Source organism: Grammomys surdaster, unplaced genomic scaffold, assembly GCF_004785775.1.
Source record: "Grammomys surdaster isolate TR1022 unplaced genomic scaffold, NIH_TR_1.0 371, whole genome shotgun sequence".
Lineage (NCBI taxonomy): Eukaryota > Metazoa > Chordata > Mammalia > Rodentia > Muridae > Grammomys > Grammomys surdaster.
This window is the reverse complement of record NW_021604790.1, coordinates 5142286-5169328: the sequence shown is the minus strand read 5'-3', so window position 1 is coordinate 5169328 and position 27043 is coordinate 5142286. Positions and strand designations below refer to the sequence as shown.

Sequence of the window (27043 nt, the reverse complement as noted above, 5' to 3'; positions counted from 1 at the left end):
AGAGGGTAACTTGTCCTACCATGTAAAATCCAGGCTTGATGGCAAGGGCCCATGCTTTGTATTTTAAGATAGGGTCTGGTTATAAATAGGGTTATGCATATTTATTCTCTATTTCATTTATAACAGCTCTTTTATCTTTTGCTTGTTTGTTGTTGTTGCTTTTGATCTTTTGCTTGTTTTTGTTGTTGTTGTTTTGTTTTTGAGATATCTCAAAATATATTCCTGGCTAGCCTAGAATTAACTGTGTAGACCAGGTTGGCCTCACACTTAACTGCCTGCCTCTGCCTCCTGAGTGTGTGCCACCACAGTCAACTCTCTACAATATATCTGTCTGGACTGTCTTATTCCTAGCTCCAGGAAGAGTCTTGGATCACTGATTTTAGACCTTTCTTTAGAAGATGTAAAATTCCCTCTATAGCAGTATGAGCCACAGCCCCAAATTCTGATAATTATCTTTTTGTTTTCATTCAGTTCTATTCCCTTTGACCCAAAGGTTATTTGCAAATATATCATTTCATTTCCAAATACTTAAAGAATTTCTTCAATTCTGATTTAATTATTTTGTTGTTGTAAGAATAGTTGCTATAGGCTAGAGAGATAGCTCAGTGGTTAAGAGCACTGTCTGTTCTTCCAAAAGTCCTGAGTTCAATTCCCAGCAACCACCACATGGTGGCTCACAACCATCTGTAATGAGATCTGATGCTCTCTTTTGGTGTGTCTGAAGACAGCGTCAGTGTACTCACATACATAAAATAAATAAATCTTGGGGGGGGAATAGTTGCTACATTAAATACTGCTTGCTCTATTTTCTGGTTAGATAAGTTGATCTTTTTTTCTGTTTTTTTTTTTTCCTTCTACGCAGGATTTCATTCTGTACCTCAGGTTGATCTGGAATTCATAGCAATTCTCCTGCCTCAGATGTTAAGTGTTGGGATTAAAGGCATGAGCAAGCACACCCAGCTACTGCTCTGGCTTTCAGAATAAAATGCATTTTACTGCTTCAATACCATCTGTGTCTTGGAGCCTACTTTTGTTAATACAAATAGAGCCTCCTGAGCATTTATAGACTATCTTTGTATAACAACTTTTCCAACCACTTAAATGTACATTGAAATTTAATGTTGGGAATGGTGGTACATGCCTTGGAAAGCTGAAGTGAAGATTGTAAGTTTGAGGCCAGCCTCAGCTACGTAGAAAAACCATCTTAAAAATAACATAAAACAAATTTATAATAAGATGTATGGCTTAAAACAGAATGGATTTCATGTAAACAACCTGTAGTTGCAGCTGGTTAGTCTAGCCTGACAGGCTTTTTTGTTTGTTTTTAAAGATTTATTTATTTGTTTGTTTGTTTATTTATTTATTTTACGTGAGTGCACTGTAACTATTTTCAGATACACCAGAAGAGGGCATCAGACCCCATTACAGATGGTCTGTGAGCCACCATGTGGTTGCTGGAAATTGAACTCAGAACTTTTGGAAGAGCAGTCAGTGAGTGCTCTTAACCACTGAGCCGTCTCTCCAGCCCCTAGTCTGGAGAGTTTGGTTCTTTTGGTTTTGGTTATTTTTTTAAATACGGTCTTATGTGGCCTAGGCTGGCCTTAAAACTGACAATCCTATCTCAGCTTATCAAATGCTAGAAACACAGAGGAGTCCCACCCCAGCTCCTGTTTTTGAGACGGTCTCAGGTAGCTCAGGCTGGTCTTGAACACCCTACATAGCTAAGGATGAGTTTTTACTTCTGAAGCCCCTGCCTGCCACCATGCCCAGTTTTTGTGGTGCTAGGAATCAAACTGAGGGTGCTTCATGCATTCTAGGTAGGCACTCCGCCAACAGAACAAAACCCCCAGCCTCTCCTACCACTTTCTTTTTTATTTTATTCTTTTAAATTTTATGTGTATGATTACTTTGAACGCATGAATGTCCATATACCACACGCTTGCCCAGTGCCCTAGGAGTCCAGAGGAGAGCACTGGATCCCTTGGAACTGGAGTTACAAACTGCTATGTGCTAGGAATTGAACCACGATCCTCTACAAGAACAGCGAGTGCTCACTGCCACTGTTACAAGCCATCTCTCCCACTCCTTGGCACTGTCTCATTAGACATGTAGTATAACTATTTCCTCTGGGCTTGTCATGACCTCTGCTAACACAAGACACAGTAGATGTGGCCATACTTGCATCTTAACAGAAATCTGACAGACTCAAAGATGAGTCAGGGTATCAATTCCATGGGCTGTCATCTTTCTTCACATGGCATGAGGTGACATGGTCCACCAGGAAAACAAGCATGTTCTGAAAATGGCCTAAGGGCTAGAGAAAATACTGCAACCTCTGAAACAGTCCGTTGTAAGAACGCTATGGCAGCAGCTGTGTAACGCCTGCCATTAGTAGTCAGATACACACGCAACTGAGGCTGAGCTGTCTACCCAGAGCAGCAGCTCTCAACCTATGGGTTGCAACCCCTTTGGCAAACCTCTATGTCTAAAAATATTTACATTATGATTCATGACAGTAGCAAAATTACAGTTGTGAAGTAGCAACGAAAATAATGTTATGGTTGAAGGTCGCCACAGCATGAGGAACTGTATTAAAGGGTCACAGCATTAAGAAGGTTGAGAACCACTGGGCTAGAAGGAACTTGCCTGTGTAAGGGAAGAATTATAGTGATGAACAGACACATGGCAAGCTTTTTCCATCTCAGCCTCTGATTTGGAAAGGAAAGTGACTAACAGAAAGGGGGAAATGGAGGTGCTGGCTTACCTTTTTTTCTAGATTTTAAAAAACTTATATGTATGAATACATGTGCACCATGTACAAGAGCTCTTTGAGACTAAAAGAGGAAGGTGGAGACTCCGGCACTAGAGTTACAGGCAGTTGTAAGCGGTCATGTGGGCTCTGGCTCCTCTGTAACAACAGTAAGCACTTTTAACCAATGAACTAGCTATCTCTCTAATCCCGGTTTGCCATTTTTATAAGATACAAGAGAAATCAGACAAGGAAGTTGTCCAAGTCATACAACAGCCAAAGAGTCAAAGTCTGTGTCAAAGGTAGGCAGAGGAGAAGGGAAGACTCTCGTACAGCCAGAGTGCAGTCAGATGCTGGGCTTCTAAATGTCTAGAAAGTTAAGAAAAACTGAACGGTTCACGTAAGAGGTGAACGACAATGGACCGCAGGAGATCTTGTTATAAATCTCCACTACCCCTGCTGTGAAAAGACATTAGCCTGGAGGCAGGATCCATCCTAGCTACTCCCCTAACAACATGGTCAAGGCCAAGACTGACTATCTCACATAGGGTATCCTATGCTAAAATACAGATTTGTACAGAACATGGTGGCACATGCCTTTAACCCCAGCAGTTGGAAAGCAGAGGCAGGAGGATACCTGTGAGTTAAGAGGTCAGCCTGTTCTCACATAGCAAGTTCAAGGCCAGCTGAGGCTCCATACTGAGACCTTGTCTCAAAAAAATAAAAAATCAGATCTGTTGGTTTCATATTAATGTGTGAAAATACTTGAGCCTTAGTGACTAGGACACGCTTAGCTCCAAGACAACCTACCTAGAGAGACCCTGTCTCAAAAAAACAAATAAACAACCCCTCCCTACAAAAAAAAATACAAACGAATATACTAGGTCTGGGATATCTGCCTGGACTCCCTTTGTGTACCATTATTGGAGAGCTTCATCTAAGGATGCAAACTCTAAGCAGACTTGGGTGGCTGGATGAGATGGGACCCTCCAGAAGCAGGACTTACTCACCCAGCTCAATCCCTTTCAACAGCCAAGTGTGTAGTAGTGACTCACACCCATACTGCTGTAACTTAAACTGCCTTTCTGACAGAACTGGTACTAGCTATGAGATCCTCCTGGGACACGCTTCTTGCAGTTTATAGCAGTTTGCAGAATCTAGGAGTCAGAGAAAGGCTTTCTTCTCAATTTAGTGGTATTACCTTTGCCTGTGGCTAAGGTTCTTCCAAGTGCTGGGATTAAAGGAGTGCGTCACCACCGCCCGGCGATAAATAATTCTTAAGTTTTAAATTGCATGTTGTGGCAGAGGCAGGCAGATTTCTGAGTTCGAGGCCAGCCTGGTCTAGAAAGTGAGTTCCAGGACAGCCAGGACTACACAGAGAAACCCTGTCTCGAAAAAAATAAAATAAAATAAAAATAAATAAATAAATAAATTGCATGTTGTTGTGAGTGTCCATGGGAGCCTGTCCTATGTCACATGTGAACAGCCTCCGTGTCCTCGTGGTGAGCAGTCTGACTGCTGACAGGCCTGCAGTGCTCCTGCTTGTCACTCAGTTTACTTACTGCCTCCAAACCCCAGAGCAGTGATGCTGGTGACTGAGGCATGACAAAGAGAAGCTGTACAGTGTCTTGTTTAAGAGAAGAGGTGCAAGTTCTTAAGTTAATACAGAAAGGAGAAAAAGAAGCTTGTATGCTGAATTTGCTAAGATTTGTATGCTGAGGTTGCCAGGATGAGTCTTCTATAAAGCTATGAAAAAAAAAAAAAGAAAAGAAAAAGAAAATAATAAAATTTTTTTTGCTCTCATATCTGAACTACAAGAACTATCAGCCACAGTGATAGTTCTTTACACTGGTGTGCCTATGTATAGGAAAACACTGTGTATGTTTATGCACATAAAGTTTATCACTGTCTGTGGTTTCAGGTATCCACTGAGGGCATTTATCCCTGTGGGTAAGGTAGGACTGCTGTAGACTAGCTTTCTAGGATGTTATCTTTATTGTTTAACAATGGGTCAAACAGATGTGTTATACAGTTCACGCTTGGGTATGAAGTATCATTTCTCTCAGTTATTCCTGCTATGGAATACTCATGAGGTAAGAATGAAGTCTGAGCCACCTAGAACTAACGAAGGGCTAGAGCAGCACTTCTAAATCTGTGAAGAGAGTGAGTGGGTTCATGGTGTTATGCCTCTTGGGGACTATATCTTGTCCCTGGACCCTTCCTTACTCTGCTTCCGGCCAGCCTACAGTGAGCACTTGTGCACCAAGCCCTCTTCTACCACGATGTTCTGGCTGTCTCACTATAAGCCAAGAAACAACAGAGTCAGGCAGTCACAGGCTGAAACGGTGAACAGAAGTAACTGTGTTTTCTCAAGTCAATTTTTATAGGTATTCTGTCACAACAATGTGAAACTAACACAAACCTAGGGCTTACACATATGACAGACAAGTATTCTACCACTGAGCTATACTCTCAACCTTAAACAGGCATTCTTCTCTTTGAGACAAAGTCCAGGCTTTTTTTTTTTTTTTTGCTCTATAGCCAAGGATAACCTTAAATTTCTGATTCCCCACCTCTGGTTAGAATGACAGGCCTATATTACCTTGTCTGGTTTATGAAGGTACTGAAGGTTGAACCTAGAGCCTCATGGCGGTCATTAAGCAAGAACTCTACCAACTCAGCTACATTTTAAGCTCTTTAAAATGTACAATCTTTTTAGATATGCTTTTTGAGTTATAGATACATGTGGACATTTTGTAAGTGTAATCTTACAAAAACCACACCCCCAGAACATATCTACAATTTCCAGTTTCAATGTCTTTAAAAACTAAAATGAAAACTTAAACGATACCTGCCAAAGACCTAACATTCTCCCATATAGTTTAAAAAAAAAAAAAGGTGCAGTTTGGGAGGAAGGTGAATAGGAACAAAGTGTAATAGCATACATGTGGAGAACTGCTATACTCACACTCATCACTATGTAAGCCAACTTGTATGTATGCATGTACATACCTCCTTATTGACACCTTAATTTAGTCTTTCTAAGGCAGTTAACCTAGTTTTCAAGTAAATAAAATTTCTTTCATTTTGCAGTCATCGTTTATACAAGTCGGTAGTCTGTAACTACAAAGGACATTGTAATAAAGTGATCCTTAGCAAGTCTCTAACTCAACTGGTGGGAGTGACACGGTATTAACAATGCAGCTTGTAAAAGGACAACGGAGAGTGTCAGTGACTCAATGAGTTAAGTACAGATTTGCTAAGTAGCATCTTTTATAAAAGATATAAATTAACCTGTTTTACATGGGATGGATATATAGCATTTTGTATCTGATATAACTAAGGGACCAGGGAAATAGACCAGCAAGCAAAGGTACTTACTTGGTCCCAAACCTAATGACCACAGCTCAATCCCTACAATCTCATGGCAGATAAAGAGAACCAATTCCCACAAGTTGTCCTCTCATCTCCACAAATGTGACCAGCACATGTACCAACCCCCAACAGAAATAAAATTTATAGAAAAGTTAAGTAAATCCAACTAGGTATAAGGAATAGCACAAGCAAGGCTGAAATTCCACCTCCTCTTGCATCTCCAAAATCAGGGACAATACACATTTAAATTGCTACTGAGGAGAAGAGTAAGGAATAAACTGTAACAAGTCTTGATTGAGAACAAGACAGTCAGTTTTACATTACAAAAAGTAAATTACATAGTTCTTAAAGAAAGAGATCCTGAACTAGGCATAGTGTTGATGCCTTTACTTAAGAGGCAGAGGCAGGTGGATCTCTGTGAATTCAAGACCAGCCTGGTCTACGGAGTGAGTTCCGAGACAGTCAGGGCTGTCTGAAGCTCTGTCTCAAACTATACACACACACAGAGAAAGAGATCTTGGGCTGGAGAGATGGGCTACAGTATTCTTCAAAGGACCTAGTTCAATTTCCAGCACCCACATGGCAGTTCACAACAGCCTGTAACCCAGTTCAGGGATCCAACGACCTTTTTCTGGCTTCTGTGAGTACTACACGCATGTATAGTACCTTCAGTACCTTCATAAACCAAACAAGGTAATATAGGTCTGTCATCCTAACCAGAGGTGGAGAATCAGAAATTTAAGGTTATCCTTGGCTACAGAGAAAAAAAGCCTGGACTTTGTCTCAAAGAGAAGAATGCGTATTTAAGGTTGAGAGTATAGCTCAGTGGATATATATGCAGGCAAAACACCTACATAAAGACAAATAAGTCTTAGGGAAAAAGGACAGTGTTTTTTTTTGTTTTTGTTTTTGTTTAAATAGCTTGCTCGGTGCTGGTGGTACATCCCTTTAATCCCAGCACGCAAGAGGAAGAGGCAAGCGGATTTCTGAGTTCAAGGCCAGCCTTGAACATATGAGTCCCAAGACAGGAGGAATACATGGAGAAACCCTGCCTGGAAAAACCAAACAAACAAACAGCTAGCTTAAATATTAGGTGAAAAATAAAGTTCACAACCCAATTTAACCTTCTCACCTCAACACTGCTAAACGGATGTTTCTAGGTCTGTGTAAAAAGTGGCAGCCATAGTAGACGAACATGCTCTATAGGCTTCTTGGTATACAAGATGCTTTTCTTCCCTATACCAACTCTAAATGACAAAAAACATTTGAAACCTTTTAAACTAAAATGACATAAAGCATCTCAAGCCCTAAGCCAATTAATTCTGGTTTAATGATTATTAAATAAACCTAATAATATAGAGAAAATTAATGTATTAGTGTGATGTGCAAGAACAAAAAATTTGTGAAATTAAAAGCCAAAATACAAATAAGCACTTGAATGTAAGTAAAAATATGGTGGTTTGGCCATTTTGTTTTAACCACATTGTTGTGAGTTATATTGAATTTTAGGTGTGAAAAAGCAGAAACAGTATGACAGATGACCTACAATAACCAGAACGTTCAAAGACGGCAACTACTTCCAGCAGCACTCCTGTCCATTTGGAAAGAGTCCACAATGGCCCTGACTGCCTTCCTCCTATGGGCATCTGAAAGTACTGAAAGTGTCCTGAGTACTTAGAAGACACTCAGGAGATCCAACAGATCCCACTAGATGGCACCATCAAAGGCAAGTCACTCTGCTCTCTCTAGAGCAGTAAAGATGGAAACCCATCTTCATCTTAACAAACTGAAAGCTGTGAACAGTGCTATCCTTACTGGGAAAGCATGACACACAACAAATCCAGTAAAGCCAGAAAATGGAGTCTCACCAAAAGCATCCTTTTTATCCAATACCACTGTCCTGATTTCAATCAGTGATCTATGAGATACAATGTCTAGCCCTAACCCTAGTAGAAAGAGAAATAATTAAAAAAAAAAAAAATGCTGGATATGGCAGAGGCAAGAGGGTCAAGAGTTCGAGGTCCTCCTCGACTACATAGTAAATTTGAGACCATCCTCAACTACATAAGACTGTCTCCAAAAAATGTTGTATATAAAAAAGAGTAGCTTAGCAGGGAGGTTATGGCACATGCCTTTAATCTCAGTGCTTGGAAGGCTAGAGGCAGGAGGATCTCTATGAGTTCAACCAAAGCCTGGTCTACAGAGTGAGTTCTAGGACAGTCAGGGCTACACAAAGACCCTGACTCAAAACAAAACAAAAAATTTCCTTTCCTTTACCTGTCTCTGAAAATAATGCAGCAACTTAGTTTTCTTTCAATTCTCTTTGCTACAGAAATCAATTTCCCCGATCACTAAATAATGCATTTATTGAAATAAATATACTTATCATAACAGACACATCAAAATGCATAATTAATGGCATAAAAACAACTTAGTATTGATGAATTCTGTAACAGACAGTATTAAAGTTTCTTGAGGTTCTGGAGTTTGTTTGTTTTTAGAGACTTATCATGTTTTTAGGGTCTTATCATGTAGTCCAGGCTGGCCTCTAACTTATGATCTTACTACCTCAGCTTCCCAAGTGAACACTGAAGTTTTCCCACAACTTAGTTACATGATCTTGAGTCTGAGCAGTAAAATTAAACTGGTATTCATTCCCTTCACTTGGACCTATTTTACCAAAAGCACACTTTGATAAGAGTCATTCTGCAGCTACACACAAAGGAAAGAGGCCATTCCAACAAAGATTAGTAAAATGGGTGGACAGTGATGGCACAGCCCTTTAATCCCAGCACTCAGGATGCAGAGGCAGGCAGATCTCCGAGTTCGAGGCCAGCCTACAGACTGAGTTCTAGGACAGCCAGGGCCACACAAAGAAACTGTGTCTCAAACAAGCAAGATTAGGAAAATGAACTATAAGCAGTTTGAATATAAACTTTCTTAGTAGGAAACTATGTGAATAGACTTAATTATGAGTCTTAGCTGGACACACCTATAATCCCAGCACTTTGAGAGACACAAGAGGACCATGAGTTTGAGACTAGTCTCAATTAAAGGCATGAGTTTTATGCAGAATTGCCAAGGGAAAAGACACAACAGTGTATTCCCGGACACTCAAGATGCTAAGACAGGGCCGGAGAGATGGCTCAGTGGTTAAGAGCACTGACTGCTCTTCCAGAGGTCCTGAGTTCAATTCCCAGCAACCACATGGTGGCTCACAACCATCTGTAATGGGATCTGATGTCCTCTTCTAGTGTGTCTGAAGACAACAACAGTGTACTCATATACATAAAATAAATAAGTTTAAAAAAAAAAAAGATTTTAAGACAGGAAGATTACTGGTTCAATGTCTGCCTGGGCTATAGAGCAAGCTCAAAGCTAACCTGGACAACTTTGAAAGACTCTATCTCAACAAAAAAATGAAAACAAAAAATTAAGAAGAGCTGGATGGGTATAATGTGGCACCTGAGTAGCAGTGCTACAAAGTGAGACTGAAAAAACAAAAACAACAACCAAGAACCCAAAGAACTGGACATATAGTTCAATGATAAGGTGCTTGCCTAGCAAGTACAGGAGCTGGGTTTGAATCTTTATACCACAAACATCAACCAGTCAATGGTTATAAACAAGGCCTAGTGTAGTCACTCACACCTACAGCCCCAGAACCTAGGGAACTGAGATGGAAAGCTCAAGAGGAGTTCTAGGCCAGAGGAACGTGTCATCATTGGACCAGAGAGCGACTTGATATTCAAATGGCACAGCACACTTCTTTCTGAGGCTATATCCTTTGAACAAATAATTTATATCTACTTGTTTATTGTCAGTATGTAATGATCAGAGGTACAGTTGCTCTAAAGTGCCACCAAAAGTCAGCTACTAGAGTAGCAGAAGAAATAAAGCATTCATGCGCAGAATGCACAGAACGCTGGGTGTGAGGGTAGACACCTGTATTCCCAGCACTTACCAGCCTGGGACAGGACAATCACAGATCACAGACCAACCTAGGCTACACTTCTCAAAAACAAAACAAAAATTAAATAACTACCAAAGCTCAATACTGAGGTATTATCAACAACACGTATACAATGCCCAGTATACTATAGGTACTATGTACTTTTCCAATAAATAAAAACTACCAAGTTGGGGCTGGAGAGATGGCTCAGTGGTTAAGAGCACTGACTGCTCTTCCAGAGGTCCTAAGTTCAAATCCCAGCAACCACATGATGGCTCACAACCATCTGTAATGAGATTGGATGCCCTATTCTGGTGTGTCCGAAGACAGCGACAGTGTACTCATAAATAAAATAAATAAATCTTAAAAAAAAAAAACCTACCAAGTTATTCCAGCTTATTAAAATTGTGTGATCCATCAAAGAAGCTAAGTTTTCCAAGCATAAACCTAACATATTCCTTCTCCTTGAAGAAACAACTAGCCAGAGCATGAGATTAATATCACATTCCTGTAAGATACAGCATTTTTTTGGAAGAAGACAGGAATCCATTCCATACACTATAGATCACAATGCACACATGACTTATCTCAAGCTCAAGTAACATGACAACCTTGGATCATCATGATCAACATTATCAACAGACATAAACAATTCGGTAAAACCACTGTCCTGTGAGAACAGAGGGGTAAACAGGTACACTGGAAAGCCAGGACACTGTTATCTTATCAACATCCCACCTGCCCAATGACGTGGGCTTGATTCAGTTTATACTTCCACAAAATGAAAACAGTGAGAAGCTAGACAGTGCAGCAGGGAGGCGCACAGTGTTCTTCCAGAGGACCAGGTGCAGTTCCCAGTACCCATGTGGCAGTTCACACCCATCTAAACCCAGTTCTAGTGCATGTAATGCTCCCTTCTGGGCTCTGCAGGCGCCAAACATGCACACCAGGTATGTGTGTGTGTGTGTGTGTGTGTGTGTGTGTGTGTGTGTACACACACACAAATGCAGGCAAACACTCATAAAAGAAGAAAAACACTAGTAGAAATCAAGGTGGTGCACGCCTTTAATCCCATTGGGAGGAAGAGACAGGCGGATTTCTGAGTTCGAGGCCAGCCTGGTCTACAGAGTGAGTTCCAGGACAGCCAGGCCTACACAGAAAAACCCTGTCTCGAAAAACCAAAAAAGAAAGAAAGAAAGAAAGAAAGAAAGAAAGAAAGAAAGAAAGAAGGAAGGAAGGAAGGAAGGAAGGAAGGAAGGAAAGAAAGAAAGAAAGAAAGAAAGAAAGAAAGAAAGAAAGAAAGAAATCAAGAAGAGTGAAAAGACAGTCTAGGAATACAACCATAAGGCCTCAGCTGGCTGTAGATTCATCAGCACTCCATCATGTAACCACCCCAAAAGGCCATTGCATGAAAGCTCTACAATGCCTTTTTCTTCCTGAGTGGCTGAGAAGTTTTAACAGACTATGAAACAGAATCTAGATCCACATCCTATCAGTATCTTTGCAGCAAGCCCCTTAGGAAAGCTCTGACCTTAATAGAAGCATACTCTCCTAAACAAACACTTAAACGTACTATAGGAATGACTCACAGATTTTCAAAGTTCACTGGATCATGTGACAAATCTCCCCTGCAACCTATCAGTATGTTCTCTAGCACCGAAAACCTTCTGTTCAACTCCTAAATGTGAAGTTATCCTCTGAAATGTTCATTATCACTGAGTAACTCACCTTACTAACGCCAACTCCAGTGAACCTGGCCTCCAGTAATTCCTGCCTTCGTGGGTCCAGGCTATGCAGTTCTTCCATCATTTCTACAAAAAAAGAGAGAGAGATAAGAAGCCATGAAAAACTAAATGGAAGAAAAAAAGTTCTGTGTATAATAAAACACACAGTAATTTTGTAAACCTAAAGGAAATACTCATTCAAGTGTTATACAAAGTTATTTGATGCTATCAATATTTATCTAAGATTATGCAGGAGTTCAAGTTCTATGAGGGTCTTTCTACTTTTCCTGAATTCTACTTTAATCTTTATGGAGGGTGAGGACGAAGATATGGAAGCCCACCCCTGTAATAATCCTAACATTATTATTAGGAGGTATAAGCAGCAGACAGCCTCATATCTGAGGACAGCCTGGGCAAACTCAAGGCCACTCAGGGCTATACAATGAGAGCCTGTCTCATTTAAAAAAAAAAATACAAAAAAAAGTAAATAAAAAGAAATAAACTCTTCATTTAAACTCTGTAAAAGTTAAGCAGAAGAGGTAAAACACCGGCAACTTACAAATAGAAAACTCCTAATCTAAGTCCTTCGAGATATTTCTCTTCCAAACACATAAGAACTATTTACGCTAAAAATATGATTCATTTAATAATTTCAAGTGAATACAGAATGATTCAGAAGCTGCAAATAACTTCAAGAAAACCTACTGTATATAGCTCCTTTCTCTGAATAGCTCACAGTAGCTAATGAAAAATGGAATTCTTTCACGTTATTTTAATGTAGATGCCAGGCAGTGGTGGCACACACCTTTAATCCCAGCACTTGGGAGGCAGAGGCAGGTGGGTTTCTGAGTTCGAAGCCAGCTTGGTCTACAGAGTGAGTTCTAGGACAGCCAGGCTTACACAGGGAAACCCTGTCTCAAAAAACAAAAACAAAAACAAACTTAATGTAGAACCCAAGATAAACTATCAACCTATATTCACTCAGGAAATTGATATAACTCTGTAGCAATTCCTTTACAAAATCTTTTTCTGACCACTCCTTGGAGCAGTAGGTTTCTCTCCACTCTGAGTATCTGCTTTTAGCACTCCTCCCAAACAGGGAGGGGCAAGAGGACACCATTTTTAAACTCTTTCCCTGACCAATTAACGTAGACACTATGAGCAAGTTTGTCCATCCGTTGGAAGAGAGAATTCGTGTACCATCCATCAAAAGAGCATGCATCGTTACACAGAAATCCTTCGAACATACTATTATTCCACAGTTACTGGAAGCACTACTAGAGTGATTGGCATAAATTTGTATTAAAGTTCACTGAAAACACGAACCAAACCTTCTCTGCACTCTAACAACTCCATAATTTCCAGCAACATCCCCTAAATAACTCCTAGCTTTCATTTCCCTTCCTGGGCTGAATGCCTTGGGGCAAAGGGGAATGAGAGGGTGACGAATTAAAGTTTCACTCACACATACAAGTAAGGAATTAGAAAATCGTTAGAAGGATAGAGAGGCATCTTAAAAAAAAAAAAAAAAAAAAGACTGAGAAGAAAACCGAGTTTTCCCTAAGTAGGTAAATGGCCTTGCTCGCCACTCGCCCTGCCCTAATCGAGGTCGGAATGGCAGAGGTTACAATGCAGTGTCTCTCCAATCCCAAGGTCTCTGGAAACACTTCCCAACCCTTCATCCCCAGGCCTGGCCCGGAAAATGAAGCCCTAGCAGTTATCCCATTTAATGTCAACTCACGATCAGAAAATACCCACCCCATCTCTCTCTAACAGGGCTTTGGTCCGGGATCCTCCCCAGTGGCCCCAAACCGGGAAGCAGGGCCGATGGGGCCTGGTCCCGGCACCCCTCGCCGGCTGCAAACTTTCCCTAACTCCAGGCCCACCTGTCACGGACGGAGCGAGGGACAGCTCTCGGGGGCGCCCGGTAGGCTGCCAAGGCCTCCAGCTCCCCGGAGTCCCCACTCTCAGCAGGCCGACCGCCACACTCCCAGGCCTGGGCCTGGTCCATCTTCGGCCCGGCCCCTCAGCGACCCGCAGCCCTCAGGGAGCGCCTCCCGCCTCAGCGCCCAGGAGCTGCGGCACGACGCCGGCCCGGGTCGCAGCCTCCTCGGGCCCTGGGGGCCCCCGGGACGGTTAATACCCCAGGCCCGGCTCCCTTCCACGTCCTGGGCTGAGCTTCTCACCTGCCGCCGCTGCCTCTCCACGCTCCTCTCGGGAGGGGCCCCGACCCGACCCGGCTGCCGACCGCTCCGCTCTCCCCCTAGGCAGGCCCGGGGCGGAGCCGGGGCCTCTCCTGAGCGCCGCAACCCCCGCCCGGGCAGCCGCCGCCGGCGCCGGGCTCCACGAGAGGGCGGGCGGGGGAGGGGGGCCACGGAGGCCGCAGATCCCCGAGCTCGCGTACAGAGCCAGGCGGCTGACGCGGGCCCGGGCCCGGGCGGCCGCCGGGGGGCGCGGGGCCGGCCTCCTGGCGCCGGACAAAGGCCAAGGGAGGCGCAGAAGGGTCCGGGTCGGGCCGAGAGGGGGGGGGCCGCTCGGCGGGGGGCCACTCGGGGGCGGCGCGGGGGGGGGGGTGGGGGGGTCGGAACCGCTAGTGCCCAGGACCCGCCTCCGGCCCCTTAATCCGGATCGGTTCGGTCCGGATTAGTAGTGATCGGTGTAAACACACTAGTGAAACCGCGTGTTTCCTCGCGAGATTTGCACGGCTGGGAGGCACGGGGGGGGGGTGTTCCTGGGGGGGGGGGTGCCCACCGTGGCGGAGGGGACGAGAAGGGGGTTGGGGGGGGGGGTCGCCGCTGCCCCGGAGCTCCGCCTCCTCCAATCAGCGGCGCGGCTGGCGGGCAGGGGTTAACCAGGGGACCCCGCACCGGCTGAGCCGGCCGCGCCTGACAGGGCTGCTGAGGGCGGGCGACTGGCGGCGCCTGCGGCCCGACTGCGACGTGAGGGGCGGTTGGTCGTCTTGGGGACGCCGGGTAAGCGGCCGGGCCGGAGCCTCGGGAGCCGCCTTTGTGTAGACGGAGCCGGAGGCCGACGGTTGGGCTGCGTCTCGGGCCGCGGAGCAGCGTCGGAGCGGCCCGGCCGCCGCGCCTGCCCTGTGCCTGATCTACACACATTCTGGGTGAGGAGTGAGGTGGCTCTGCCCAGCGATGGATCGGAGAAGAGAGCCCGGGAGCGGGTCGTTGAGTTCGCGGTGCCCACCCGATGTCCGCCGACCCGCCATTCCCCTGCGCAGCCACCGTCCAGGTCCCCAGACCCCACGCCTCAGGCACGGAGAGCCGGCCGCTTTCGCCTTCCACGTACCTGACCGGCCGGGCGTCTCCGGGGACAAAGGTGTCCTGGGAGCAGCGCCGAGCCCTCCCCGGCATGCCCCCCTCCAGAGCAGAGGGCGCTAACCCGGGGGACTCTCTCAGAGCACCTGGAGGAGGTTCCATTTCAACCTCCGGTGACAAAAACGGGCCTCCTGGGATGCTCAGGGGTCTGAGGGTAAATGCCGGAATGGAAAAACAGGCCTGCTCTTCACCGAGCGTCTGCTGAGAGGGTGAGGGCCTGCGACAGGACGGCTTCCTGCATGGGAAAGTGTTCCCCCTCTGACCCCAGCGCCAAAGGGGGAAAAACAAAGTCACTTTCTTCACCTAGTCTCAGGAGCCAAGACACTGACTTCAGAGTAACTACTCAGCATTTTGTTTTCTTCTGATGCTTCCTTGATCAGATGTCTGAACAAGACTGAAGAACTACGAAAGAATCACAAGAGAAACATTCAGGCTTTTAAACAGCTGGCTTGAACTCTTCCAGGCGTCTGCAAGTACTCCAAAGCAGAATTCTGTTCCTATTTCATATTAATTTTGACACATATTGACTGGACAGCGACCTGCCAAATGGACAAAGGATGAAGAGCAAGACAAGAGGAAAGGGTAGGGATAGGGGACTAGGAGCCACCCTGAAAATGCAGTCAGTTTCAAGCATGAAAATGATGGAGAACCAAAGGAGAGTGCACTGGGGCTCCTTCTCAAGTCTGCACAGTGGGAAAACAAGGGCAGTTCTTATAATGGGATCAAGAAAATAACACCCATATTCCCAACACAGGGGAGGCTGAGATGAAACAAGATTGCCAGCCTAGGTATCTCAAGACCAAAGAAAGGGGGCTGGAGAGATGGCTCAGTGGTTAAGTCTTGGCACTGTTCTTGCAGAGATCCTGGGTTTGCTTCCCAGCACCAATGTGGAGCAGGCCACAACCACCTGTAACTCCAGCTCCAAGGCATCTACACCCATAAGAATATGGCCTGCAACTCACTATGCAGCATGGGCTGGCCTCAGGTGGTCGGTCCTTCAGCCTCTTCCAGAGTTCTGGGATTACAGGCATGCAGCCACTATGCACAGCCTAAAAATAACTCCTTAAATGACACTGGAGTGTCATAAATTAAGAGAGGAGACTAGAAGAGAAAGAGAAATGGACAGAGTTGAAACAGAATTCTTCCAGCTGGTCCACAAACAAGTTGTCTGGGCCAGTTATCTAATTTCAAGTTTCACCAACCTCATGTACCAGAGCTAGAGAATTCCCAGCGCCCTTTCTAGATGATAGGTCCCATTTTCAGTTTTTTGTTTTGATAAAAGATCTAATGTAGCTGAGGCTAACCTAGATCTCCCAGTGTGGCTGGGGATGCTGTCAAACTTCTGGTCCTTCTGCCCTTACCTTCCAAGAGCTAGGATTAATTAATTACACGCTAGGAAAGCAGTCTACCAACTGAACTATATTCCCAGCACACAGACTCACCTTTATCTGTTTTCTGAGAGTCTCACTATGTAGCCAAGATTGGTCTAAATTCTCAGTCCTTTTGTCTCGGGCCCTAGGAGCTGGCATGATAGGCGCATGTCCTAATGCCTGTCTCCTGAGTGCATTTTTAAAGGAACCATTTGAACACAGATGAAATTTTTAGTTTCACTTTTTTTAGAGGGGGGGGAGGTGTGGGTCAAGACAGGGTTTCTCTGTGTAGCCCTGGCTGTCCTGAAACTCACTGAGATCCGGCTGCCTCTGCCTCCTGAGAGCTGGGATTAAAGGTGAGTGCCACGACTGGCCAGCAGTTTAAATTTTCTATAAATGAGGCTTTATGTCTCTTTTTTCCCTGCTATTTTGTGTGGGTTCCTCATGGGTATTCCACTGTCTCCTAACAGTAGGATCTGCTGACTCAGCTTCCGCTGGCTCAGTGGCCTTTTCTTTTCACTGCTCTGTCTCTTCACCAACTGCCTTCTCTCTACCCCTTCTCAGTCTTCTTTCTTCTACATCAACTGTCTTCTCTAACCCTACCTCTGACCCTACTCTGCTGCCACCTGGACCTTACTCTCTTCCTACTCCTCTGACTCTTGGACCCTACTCTCTCTGTCTCCAGAAGTCCAAGAGTCAACTGACACTAAAGGTCATAGGGTCAAGCAGTTCTAATGGCTAAGCATTCCCAAAGAGTCAGTTGACTATCCATTGGGGATCCTTTAAAGGGCCAGGCACACAAAATAAATCATACTGTGTATACATGTCAAGGAAATTCATACCACCCAAGTTTACTCACTCTAGGCTTAACAGCTGTTCCAATAGAAACTGCTTACAACAATTGGCGACTTTCTTATTTTAAGCATCGTATAATTCAAGATATACTAGCCAGGCCTGGTGGCACATGCCTCTGATCCCAGCACTTAAGAGGTAGATGCAGCAGATCTCTGAGTCTGAGGGCAGCCTTATCTGCATATAGCTCCAGAACTACACCAAAAAAAAAAATATATTTTTCCCAGAAAAAGAAATTTTTGTAATATTAATTTAATGTAGGGTTCAGGGATCAATGTATGTAAATTATATTTGGTCATGTGAAATAGCCTGTCTGAGAATGGCAAGTGATGCTATGTCATGTGTAAGAATACAGTTCCCGGGCTGGAGAGATGGCTCAGTGGTTAAGAGCACTGACTGCTCTTCCAGAGGTCCTGAGTTCAATTTCCTCAACCACATGGTGGCTCATGACCATTTGTAATGAGATCTGATGCCCTTTGCTGGTGTGTCTGAAGACAGTTACAGTGTATTCATTCATATATATATATATATATATATATATATATATATATTTGAAAAAAAAAGAATAAAGTTCCCATCAGCTATGGAAAACTTAAACATAGGTGGAACCAGATTTTGGTTTTAGAGGAATGAAAGAAAAGTTTTCCAAATTCATGTTAAAGTCACAGAGAATCACACATCCACTGGCCATACTTGAGACTAGCCATAGTTTTCTCCACAGTGTGCTGTGCAGATTTCTCTGTACACTGATAATGAACCAGAGAAGAGTAAAGGTTGCTTTGACAAACTGGGGAAATCTGAGTTAAACTTAAGCAGAGTCTTTGATTGTACTTCATTATTGAGTCTATAGTACGGATTATGTATGTGACTATCCCTGAGGATTTGTATTTGAGTTGTGTTTTCCTCACATTTGCTTTTACCAAAAGCAAAGTGGTTGGTTGCTAAAGAATTAACTTGTAGGAAAAGCATCTTGACACCAGAACACTTTAACACCTTTTACCTCATCGTGCCTCAGACACCTGAGTCATTTTTTTTTCCGTTTTGTTTTTGTCTTGTTTTTGAGACAGTCTCCCTCTACCCTAGGCTGGCAAAAATTTGCAGCAGTCCTCCATCTTCTGTCTCCCATGTGCTAGAATTACAGGTGAGAGTACCACACCCATCTCTGGCAAACATGTTCTTGAATGTTCCATAATGGTTACCTTCATCAGAAAGGTTATACCAGGGCCAAAGAGATGGTTTATCAAGACTGAAGAGATGGCTCAGCTCGTAAGAAATAGGCTTACAACCAAAAGGATAAGAGATTGGTTTAATGGATATAGGCACTTGCTACCACCAAGCCTCATAACCTGAATTTGATTCCTGAGGTTGATATGGTAGAGGGAGAGAAACTACAGGTTGTCCTCTGACCTCCACTCACATGCTGTGCCATACACAAACACACAATGATAGAGGGTGAGGGGTGAGGAGGGAGATGCTATCATTGGACATGGTAGTAGTAGCACTATCGAGTTCATAGTGCTCACACCTTTAATATTCCAACACCTGAGACTGTCTTAGTTAGGGTTTTACTGCTATGAACAGACACCATGACCAATGCAACTCTTATAAAAGACATTTTATTGGGGCTGGTTTACAGGTTCAGAGGTTCAGTCCAGTATCATCAAGGCAGGGACATGGCAGTATCCAGGCAGGCATGGTGCAGGAGAAGCTGAAAGTTCTACATCTTCATCTGAAGGCTGCTCATGGAAGACTGACTTCCAGGCAGCTAGGGTGAGGGTCTTGGGCCCACACCTACTCCAACAAGGCCACACCTCCTAGTAGGGCCACTTCCTGGGCCAAGCATTTACAAACTATCATACTGACTGATTCAATCTGGCTTCTCTCTTGGCCTCTTAATTTTTTGCTCTGCTTGCCGTCTTACTAATTTTGGCAGTATGTTCTAATTTCCTGGTACCTTCTCATTCTCTGGATTGTTTGGTCTTCACCTGTGACTAGCTTGTTCTCTCTCTGCAACCTATTTCTGTGCAACTGTCCCAGTAAAACTACCTCCTCATTCTTTGCACTGCCCCTTAAGTAACTTCCCTTTCCTCTCTCTTCTTGTGAGATTTAGGCATATTCTATTTTTCTCTGATAAATCACTTTGCCACTCAGATATCACTTTCAAATATGGGTACTTCCTTCTACAAACTAACTTTACCTTCATTGTTTGGGATTAAAGCTGTGTACTAAAGGCCTGTCTATATTCCAGCCAGAGGAGTTAAAGGTGTGTGCTAAGAGTAAGCAACACCACAACTAGACATTTTTTTCCAGTAAATAACACAACCTCTGAGTTCACAGTATGATCAGATATCCTGCAACATTTATGTACTTGACAGTAATCCCTGAATTAATGGTCTTCAGTATAACTTCACATGTCTGCCAGGGACCTAAGCAATTGTCATTAAGTTAATTTGGCAATGCATTTGGATTTGGAAAAACAGGCTAGCAATGGATTGAACCATTTAGTGGTAGTATTTGAAGCAAAACTGAGGTTGTCATTTTAATATAAACATTACATTTTGGAGGGTGGCTATTGAGATTTGAGTCACTGTAACAAATATCTGAGAAAACACCTTGCAGAAGCTAAGATTTATTCAAGGGCTCCATCTCAAGAGATTTCAGTCCATGGTCCTTGACTCCACTCTTTCATGTCAGAGGGCATGATGGAGTAGAGGTGCTCATCTTGTAACAGGAAGTGGCCTGAGACAAGATATGCTTCAAATGTCTACCCGCAGGGACCTATTTCTTCTATCCAAGGACCTAAGATCCCATTTGTTTATGAACTAGTAAGTAGATTGGTCACTGTTGAAGTTAATGCCTTTATAATTCAATCACCCCAAAAGTGCTACTACAGTGGGGCCAAGCCTTAAGTACAGCAGCCCTTTGGAAGAACACTACATATCTAAATGCTAAAAAATAAGTAAAATCTCTTAATTTATGTTCATCCCCTCCCCTGTGAATTTAGGAGGCTCAGACTTTGTGTTGTTGGGTATAGAAACCAAGGCCTATACTTCCGGCTGGAGGTGTGACAGGATTGTCAGTGACCCATGGAGAAGAGTCAGTGGTCTGACAGAAGACTGTTCTATCTCACCACCTCTGTTTCCTCATCTGAAAACTGAGACCCTGATTCCATGAGCAGTATTAAAGTTGACACAATATCCGGGAACTATCAAGTAACTGGCTGACAAAGTGGGCATGCTGTCAATCTTATTTCTTTTCTTCTCCCCATTTCTAACAAAAGGGAGAACTACTTGCAAGAAAGTACACTAGATTAACACCCTAGCACTCAGCCTCCTTGAGATTCACCACTGCCAGTCATCTGTTTCCTATCTCCCATCCCTGTCTAGTGGTTTGGAAGCCCTGCTTAAGCCAGTTGAACATATACTCCCTACCCCCATGCTAGGAACCAAACCCAGGCAGGGCCTTGCATTTATTAGGTGGCAACCAGTCTACTGTTGAAGCCAATCCTCCACACCCTCAGCAAGTCTTGACACAATTGTTTCAGTTATCAAGTCACAAGCTCTTCCCTACAGCCCACTGATGGTGAACAATCTTCCTGTTCTCTGAAGAGCAGCCTCCCTTCTCTCATGTCCTCTTTTAACCTCTTCTCCATCTTTTTAAAATCATTGTCATGTTCCCTCTTTCTAATAGCTAAAATGCAAGAGAGGCATAAACTCTAATAAGTCCCAACCTCTAAGCTACTGAATCATCTGTACTGGCCTTTGTTGCTCCGCCTGTTGGTTCTCTGAGACAGGAATTCCTCAAGCCTCAGCTGCCATCTGAACCTAAGCAAGATTGACGTTGAACTCCCATCCTCCTGTCTTTACCTCCTAGGTAGTAGGATAGTGACCTGTGCCACCATACCCAGCCCATATTAGTCTTTCTCAGAGCAAAACTGGAGAGAGAGACAATGACAAGATCCGTATTTAGCTGGATGTGGTGGCTCACATCTGTAATTCCGTCACTTGGGACACAAGGAGGAAGATGCTGTGTCTAAGGCTGGCCTGGTGGACACAGAGTTCTACGCCAGCCAGGGCTACGTACAGAGCTTTATTTGTTCTCAAACACCCTGTAAGTCAAAAAGAAAAATAGAAACTGACAAATTATAACAACAAAAGAACCGCCTCAGTTCTTCCCACTAACTTTTTTATCAACTTTTTTTTTAATCCTTGGGGAGGCTGAGATCTGGGGTTTTAATCTACAGTGTACTTTCCTGCAAGCAGTCGGTGTGATAGCATGCCTACTCTACACCAGCCATAGTTGCTTGATAGTCATCAGATATCATGTCAACTTGAACACTGCTCATGGAATCTTCATCACAGTTTTCAGATGTGGAAACAGGTGGTCTGGGACTGGATCATCTGGAGATCAGGCCCAGAGCCTCAAACATGTCAGACAAGCACTCTACCATGGAGCTAAATTCCAAGCTAAGTAATGATTCTTTGTGCATAACAGAGCTCACAGGAGAGCCAGGATCTGATATGAATGCCCACAGAGAAGAAAGTGATCCTCAGTCAGTGGCAGGTAGGTCCAGCCTGAAGAACTGATCATGTAGTGGAGATGAAAAACACTCTAAACTGTTCTGGGAAGATAGTGAGGTCTGTGGGTTTTGGATAGTACTATACAAATAATAATAACAATAATAATAATAATAAATAATAGGGAGATAGAAAGGAACATAGAAGAGTAACTTGTGAATGTCACTATCACAACAGCTGGTTCTTGTATTCTATTCTACAGTAAGTCTTAACTATCCACAAAGCAGGATGCCTGTTACAAACTGCACAGTTGGGGGAGGGGCTCCACTAATGCCAAACTGAATCAGTGGGAACATTTGGGTGTGCACATTAAGACATGGAATCATAATATCTAAACTAGACCACTTTAATGGGAGGACCAGACATTTTGATAGAAACTTGCCTCATGATGAAGAGCTTTGAGCTGGCTGGAGTGTGGACCAAGGGTCAGTAAGCTACAGCCTCCAGGCTCCATTCGCCCTACCTGTCTTTGTATGGATTTCAAGCTAAGGGTGATTTTGATGCTTTTGTCGGGTTGCATTATGTGGCCCAAAATGATGTAGAACTCCTGGGCTCAAGTAACCCTGCAGCCTCACAAGCAACTGGGACAACAGGCCCACTCCTGTCTTACATTTTTGAATAGTTGGAAAAATATGTTTCATGACATATGAAAACTATATAAAAATTATTCAAGCTCAAGTTTGATGCCTTTATAACACAACCACACAGTCCTTTCAAGAATAGCTCACTGGAAAAGAAACACTTAATTCTAGTACTCAGGAGGCAGAGGCAAGAGGATCTCTGGGAATTTGAGACCAGACTGGACTACATACTGAGTTCCAGGCCAGTCAGGGCTACATACTACATACAACCCTGGCTCCAAAACAACAACAAACTGGATTACATTCCTTTGGGGACCTACTGAAATGCAGGTTCTGAGGCAGTCAGACCCTTTCCTGTAGCTTCCTGCTCAGGTGGGTAGGTCCCAACTTGAGCCCCAAGTCAGGGCCATCTACCCATCCTCAATAAGCTATTTCAAACAGCCAAACTAATAGTTGAAAGCAGTAAAAAGATTTATTCAGTGCGGCCATATTAGGAAGAAGGACAAAGAGATCTGGAGAACCTCTAAATCCCTTTTAGGGGTACTGAGTGAGACTTAAGTCTTAGAAGGCCAAAGATTTTCACATCTAATCAGTCCTGGTCAAGGTGTGGTCCTTCCCCCCCATTGGCTCATCCTGTAAAGTCGTCTAAAGCATCCCACTTGTTTTGTTTTCTCCAGTTAGGGTTTCTTGGTGTAGCCCTGGCTGTCCAAGAACACACTCTATAGACCAGGCTGGCCTCAAACTCAGAGATCAGCCTGCCTCTGCCTCCTGAGTGCTTAGAATAAAGTCTGTACCACTACTGCCCAGCCTGACAAGCCTTTAGGACTATGTGAAGTCTCCTTTGGAAAGGCCACTGTTCCTCATATCCCCCGACCCCGCGCCTACACCAGCCCATCCCCTACCTCCAGATGGCACCTTTTGCTTCTCCCAGCAGGGTCTTCCTGTGGAATTCCTATGCCTTGGAGTCCATTGTTTCAATTGTCTGGTAGATTGAGAGAATACCTCTGTCAGGCCTGTTACACCACCTCCTGCGACCAGAAGATAGCTGAGGCTATTCCATTGGCAGAGTTTTAGTGAGTGCTTCTAAGGGTAGCCAGTAGTACTAGGAAATGTCATTTCCCATTATGCACAGCTGGTTGCTCTAACCAGCCTTCCTTGGGGTCGTTAGGGTTAAGTGAGATAATGTAGGTGGTGATGGAGACTGGCAGTCTCAAGAAATAATGTATCTAGCAGAGAAGGAGGGAGGGACAGAGTGGTCCCCATGTGGCCAGGGATGACCAAGGATATCAGGCTGGAACCCAAACTTCTCCCAGTTATGCCCCCTTCTGATAGGTTATTTCTCCACTGTAGGTCAACTGAGCCAATTTAAGCCAGATTGGTTTATACTGAATGCAGGTTTATTGGGAACCTGTTCTCAGGTGGGTGAGTTCATTGGCCCAAAGGAGACCAAGGCCAGAGAAGACATGTGGAAGGGGGGATAGAAGTGAGAGAGAAAAAGAAAGAAGTGAGGAATCATGCAGAGAGAAAAGGAAAGAGGAGAGAGAGAAGGAGAAAGAGGGAGGGAGAGAGACAGAGTGAGAGAGCAAAATGTCTGGATTATACAGTGAGGAGCCTGTGGGGGCAGGGTATGCCATGAGGGAGGCTGGGAGAACCTGGAAGCCAGGTGTCTTTGGTATGTAAAATATGCACCTCAGTCCTTTGTCACCTGGGTGTCTTGTGTGAAACCAAATGAGGTGGTGTGATTCAATCTCAGAATTTGCACACAGGAGTGAAAAGTTCTGGTCACTGTTGTTTCCTTTGGTTTGATTTTGGTTTTTTTGAGACACGTTTCTCTGTGAGGCCCTGGCTGTGCCAGAACTTGTCCTGTAGACCAGGCTGGCCTTGAACTCAGAAAGATGTTTTCTATTCAGAGGTCATTTTTCTCTTAGAGGATGTCTTACTGTCTTACTGTGAGTCTATGAGCAAAGAAATTGCAGAGAACCAAGAACTCAGCGTCTGAGTCTCAGAAAGCTTACACAGGTGTGGATGTAGAAAAAGGAGGAACTTATTATTACTGCCTTAATCCTCTTGCCTCTGCCTCCCCGGTGTGCGGATTACAGGAGTACATTATTATGTTTTGTAGTACTGGAATGAAACCTAGGCCTCGGGGGTTCTAGGCAGGCACTTTTCAACAGACCAAGACCTGAGCTCTTAGGCCTTCTCTAAGCACTACAGGCTCTTTTCTACCTCCCCCTCCACCCCCTGCAATACTTTCTGTTTTTTTGTTTGTTCCTTAAAAGATTTTTTTCATTTACAAGTATATGCACCATGCGTGAAGTACACACAACCGTGTTGGAGCCCCTAGTGCTTACAAGAGTTAGCCATTGCTCCAGTGCCTCTTCCTGGTTTTTTATAACTCCACACACTGTGCTCTGCAATTTGCCCCCTGTCTTATCTAGGGTTCCTACTCCTTCAACAAAACTTATAAAATCAAGTCAGGGAAGAGAGGGGTCTTTTTTTGGTTTATACTTTCAGTTCATAGTCTGAAGTTCATAGTCTTTCAGTTCATAGACTGAAGGAAGTCAGGACAGGAACTCAAGCAGGGGAGGAACCTGAAGGCAGGAGCTGATGGCTGAAGTCATGAGTTGGTTCTGCCTACTAGCTAGCTTGCAAGCACAGCTTGGAAATTTGCATGGCTTGCTCAGCCTGCTTTCTTAGAGAACCCAGGACCAGCAGCCCAGAGACAGCACCACCCACAATGAACTGGGCCTTGCCCCATCAATGACTAATTGAGAAAATGCTCCACAGCTGGACATTATGGAGGCTTTTTTTTTTTTCAGTTTAACTGAGGTTCCATCCTTTTAAATAAGTCTAACTTGTGTCACAAACTTGTGTCAAGTTGACATAAATCTAGCCAGCACAACGGACCCCTTGTCAACTGAACACACAAACACATTATTTTTAAGTCACAACTGTGTTTCTTGTTCATTCCCAGGATCACACATGAAGGCATCAAGGTATAAACCATTAGACAGACTTTAAAAAGTCCCACAGTCTTACAAATACAAACACTTTAAAAATTATCGATTTTGGAGGCTGAAGAGATGGCTCAGTGGTTAAGAGTACTGACTGGTCTTCCAGAGGTCCTGAGTTGAATTCCCAGCAACCACATGGTGGCCTACAACCATCTGTAATGGGATCCTATGCCCACTTCTGGTGTGTCTGAAGACAGCAACACTGTACTCACATAAATTAAAAAAAATCTTAGAAAAAAAATATCTCTTTCAAAATACCACTCTTGGGGACTGGCTCAGAGGTTAAGAGACTGACTGCTCTTCCAGAGGTCCTGAATTCAATTCCTAGCAACCACGTGGTGGCTCACAACCATCTGTAATGGGATCCTATGCCCACTTCTGCTGTGTCTGAAGACAGCTACAGTGTACTCATATACATAAAATAAATTAATTTAAAAAGTAAAAAAAGCAGGGAGAGCTCACCTAACCCCTGGAACTGGCCCAGTGGGATCCACTGAAAGATTTCGGTGTGCAGCTTAGAACAGACCACACCAGAACAGCCGGCTCCAGGAGGGGAGGGGGTTTATTCAGGGCAGAGGGTGGGGAAAGAAATGGGAGGAATGATGGAGAGAAGAAGAGAGAGGAGAGAGAGAAGAGAGAGAAGAGAGAGAAGTGGAGGCTGGCCATGACCACGTGGAGAGAGGGGGAAGGAAAGGGGGAGGGGCAAGGGGCAAAGAGAACCTGCAGGCGAGGGATCAAGGGAACAAGAGAGAGAGGAAGGGGCAAGCAGCCCCTTTTATAGTGGGCAGGCCTACCTGGCTGTTGCCAGATAACTGTGGAGGTGGAGTTTAGACAGAATACTAACATTTCCCCATTTTGGTTTAATTAAAAAAGAAAAATTAGAAAGAGGTAACAGCGGGCAGTGGTGGCACTCGCCTTTAATCCCAGCACTTGAGAGGCAGAAGCAGGTGGATTTCTGAGTTCGAGGCCAACCTGGTCTACAGAGTGAGTTCCAGGACAGCCAGAGCTACACAGAGAAACCCTGTCTTGAGAGGAGAGGGGAAATGTCTCATCCAAGGGGAGTAGTCCTAGAATGAGGTTCAGGGAAGGACAGGGTTTGCTTCTAGCTCAAGAAATCTTTCTTGGGACCATGTGGACGGTTACTCTGGCCAATGGTGGATGGGAAGCTTACCAGTTCTAGGCTAGGCTAGTGAGCATGGATATCTTTTGGTAGCCAGTCTGATGCAAACCTGCAGACGTCCGAGGCAGTCATGGCACCAATGAAGTTCCGCAGGTGTGTGGAGAGGTATGGGGGAAGGTGATGTCTCAGTGGGCCCATGCTGAGGCATCTCTTCTCTCTGAGAGACCAGTCACACACCCATATAACATAGAATAGTTTATTCAGGGCATGGGGAGGGGAGCCAGGAGGGTAGTAGAGGCAGAGGCAGAGGCAGAGGCAGAGGCAGAGGCAGAGGCAGAGGCAGAGGCAGAGGCAGATAGAGATAGAGATAGAGAGAGAGAGAGAGAGAGAGAGAGAGAGA

At 44.4% G+C, this 27043-nt stretch overlaps 2 protein-coding genes across 3 annotated transcripts in view; one reads left to right on the top strand and one right to left on the bottom strand.

Moving 5' to 3' along the window:
• The window catches only part of Tlk2 (tousled like kinase 2), a 91556-nt gene extending 77052 nt beyond the window's left edge, over window positions 1-14504 (bottom strand). The window contains exons 1-2 of one of the 2 annotated variants that reach the window (XM_028780573.1): window positions 13987-14504; window positions 11805-11887 (exon numbers count right to left, since the gene is read on the bottom strand). In XM_028780573.1, coding sequence (XP_028636406.1) covers window positions 11805-11885 — 81 coding nt within the window. In that variant the 5' untranslated portion in view covers window positions 11886-11887; window positions 13987-14504. Of the gene's footprint in view, window positions 1-11804; window positions 11888-13686; window positions 13772-13986 lie in introns of those variants that run through there. The other variant, XM_028780574.1, reaches the window with a different exon arrangement.
• Window positions 14505-15287: 783 nt separating this feature from the next.
• The window catches only part of LOC114632093 (cactin-like), a 17216-nt gene continuing 5460 nt past the window's right edge, over window positions 15288-27043 (top strand). Inside the window, exons 1-2 of the mRNA XM_028780562.1 lie at window positions 15288-15338; window positions 21713-21914. Coding sequence (XP_028636395.1) covers window positions 15288-15338; window positions 21713-21914 — 253 coding nt within the window. The remainder of the gene's footprint in view (window positions 15339-21712; window positions 21915-27043) is intronic.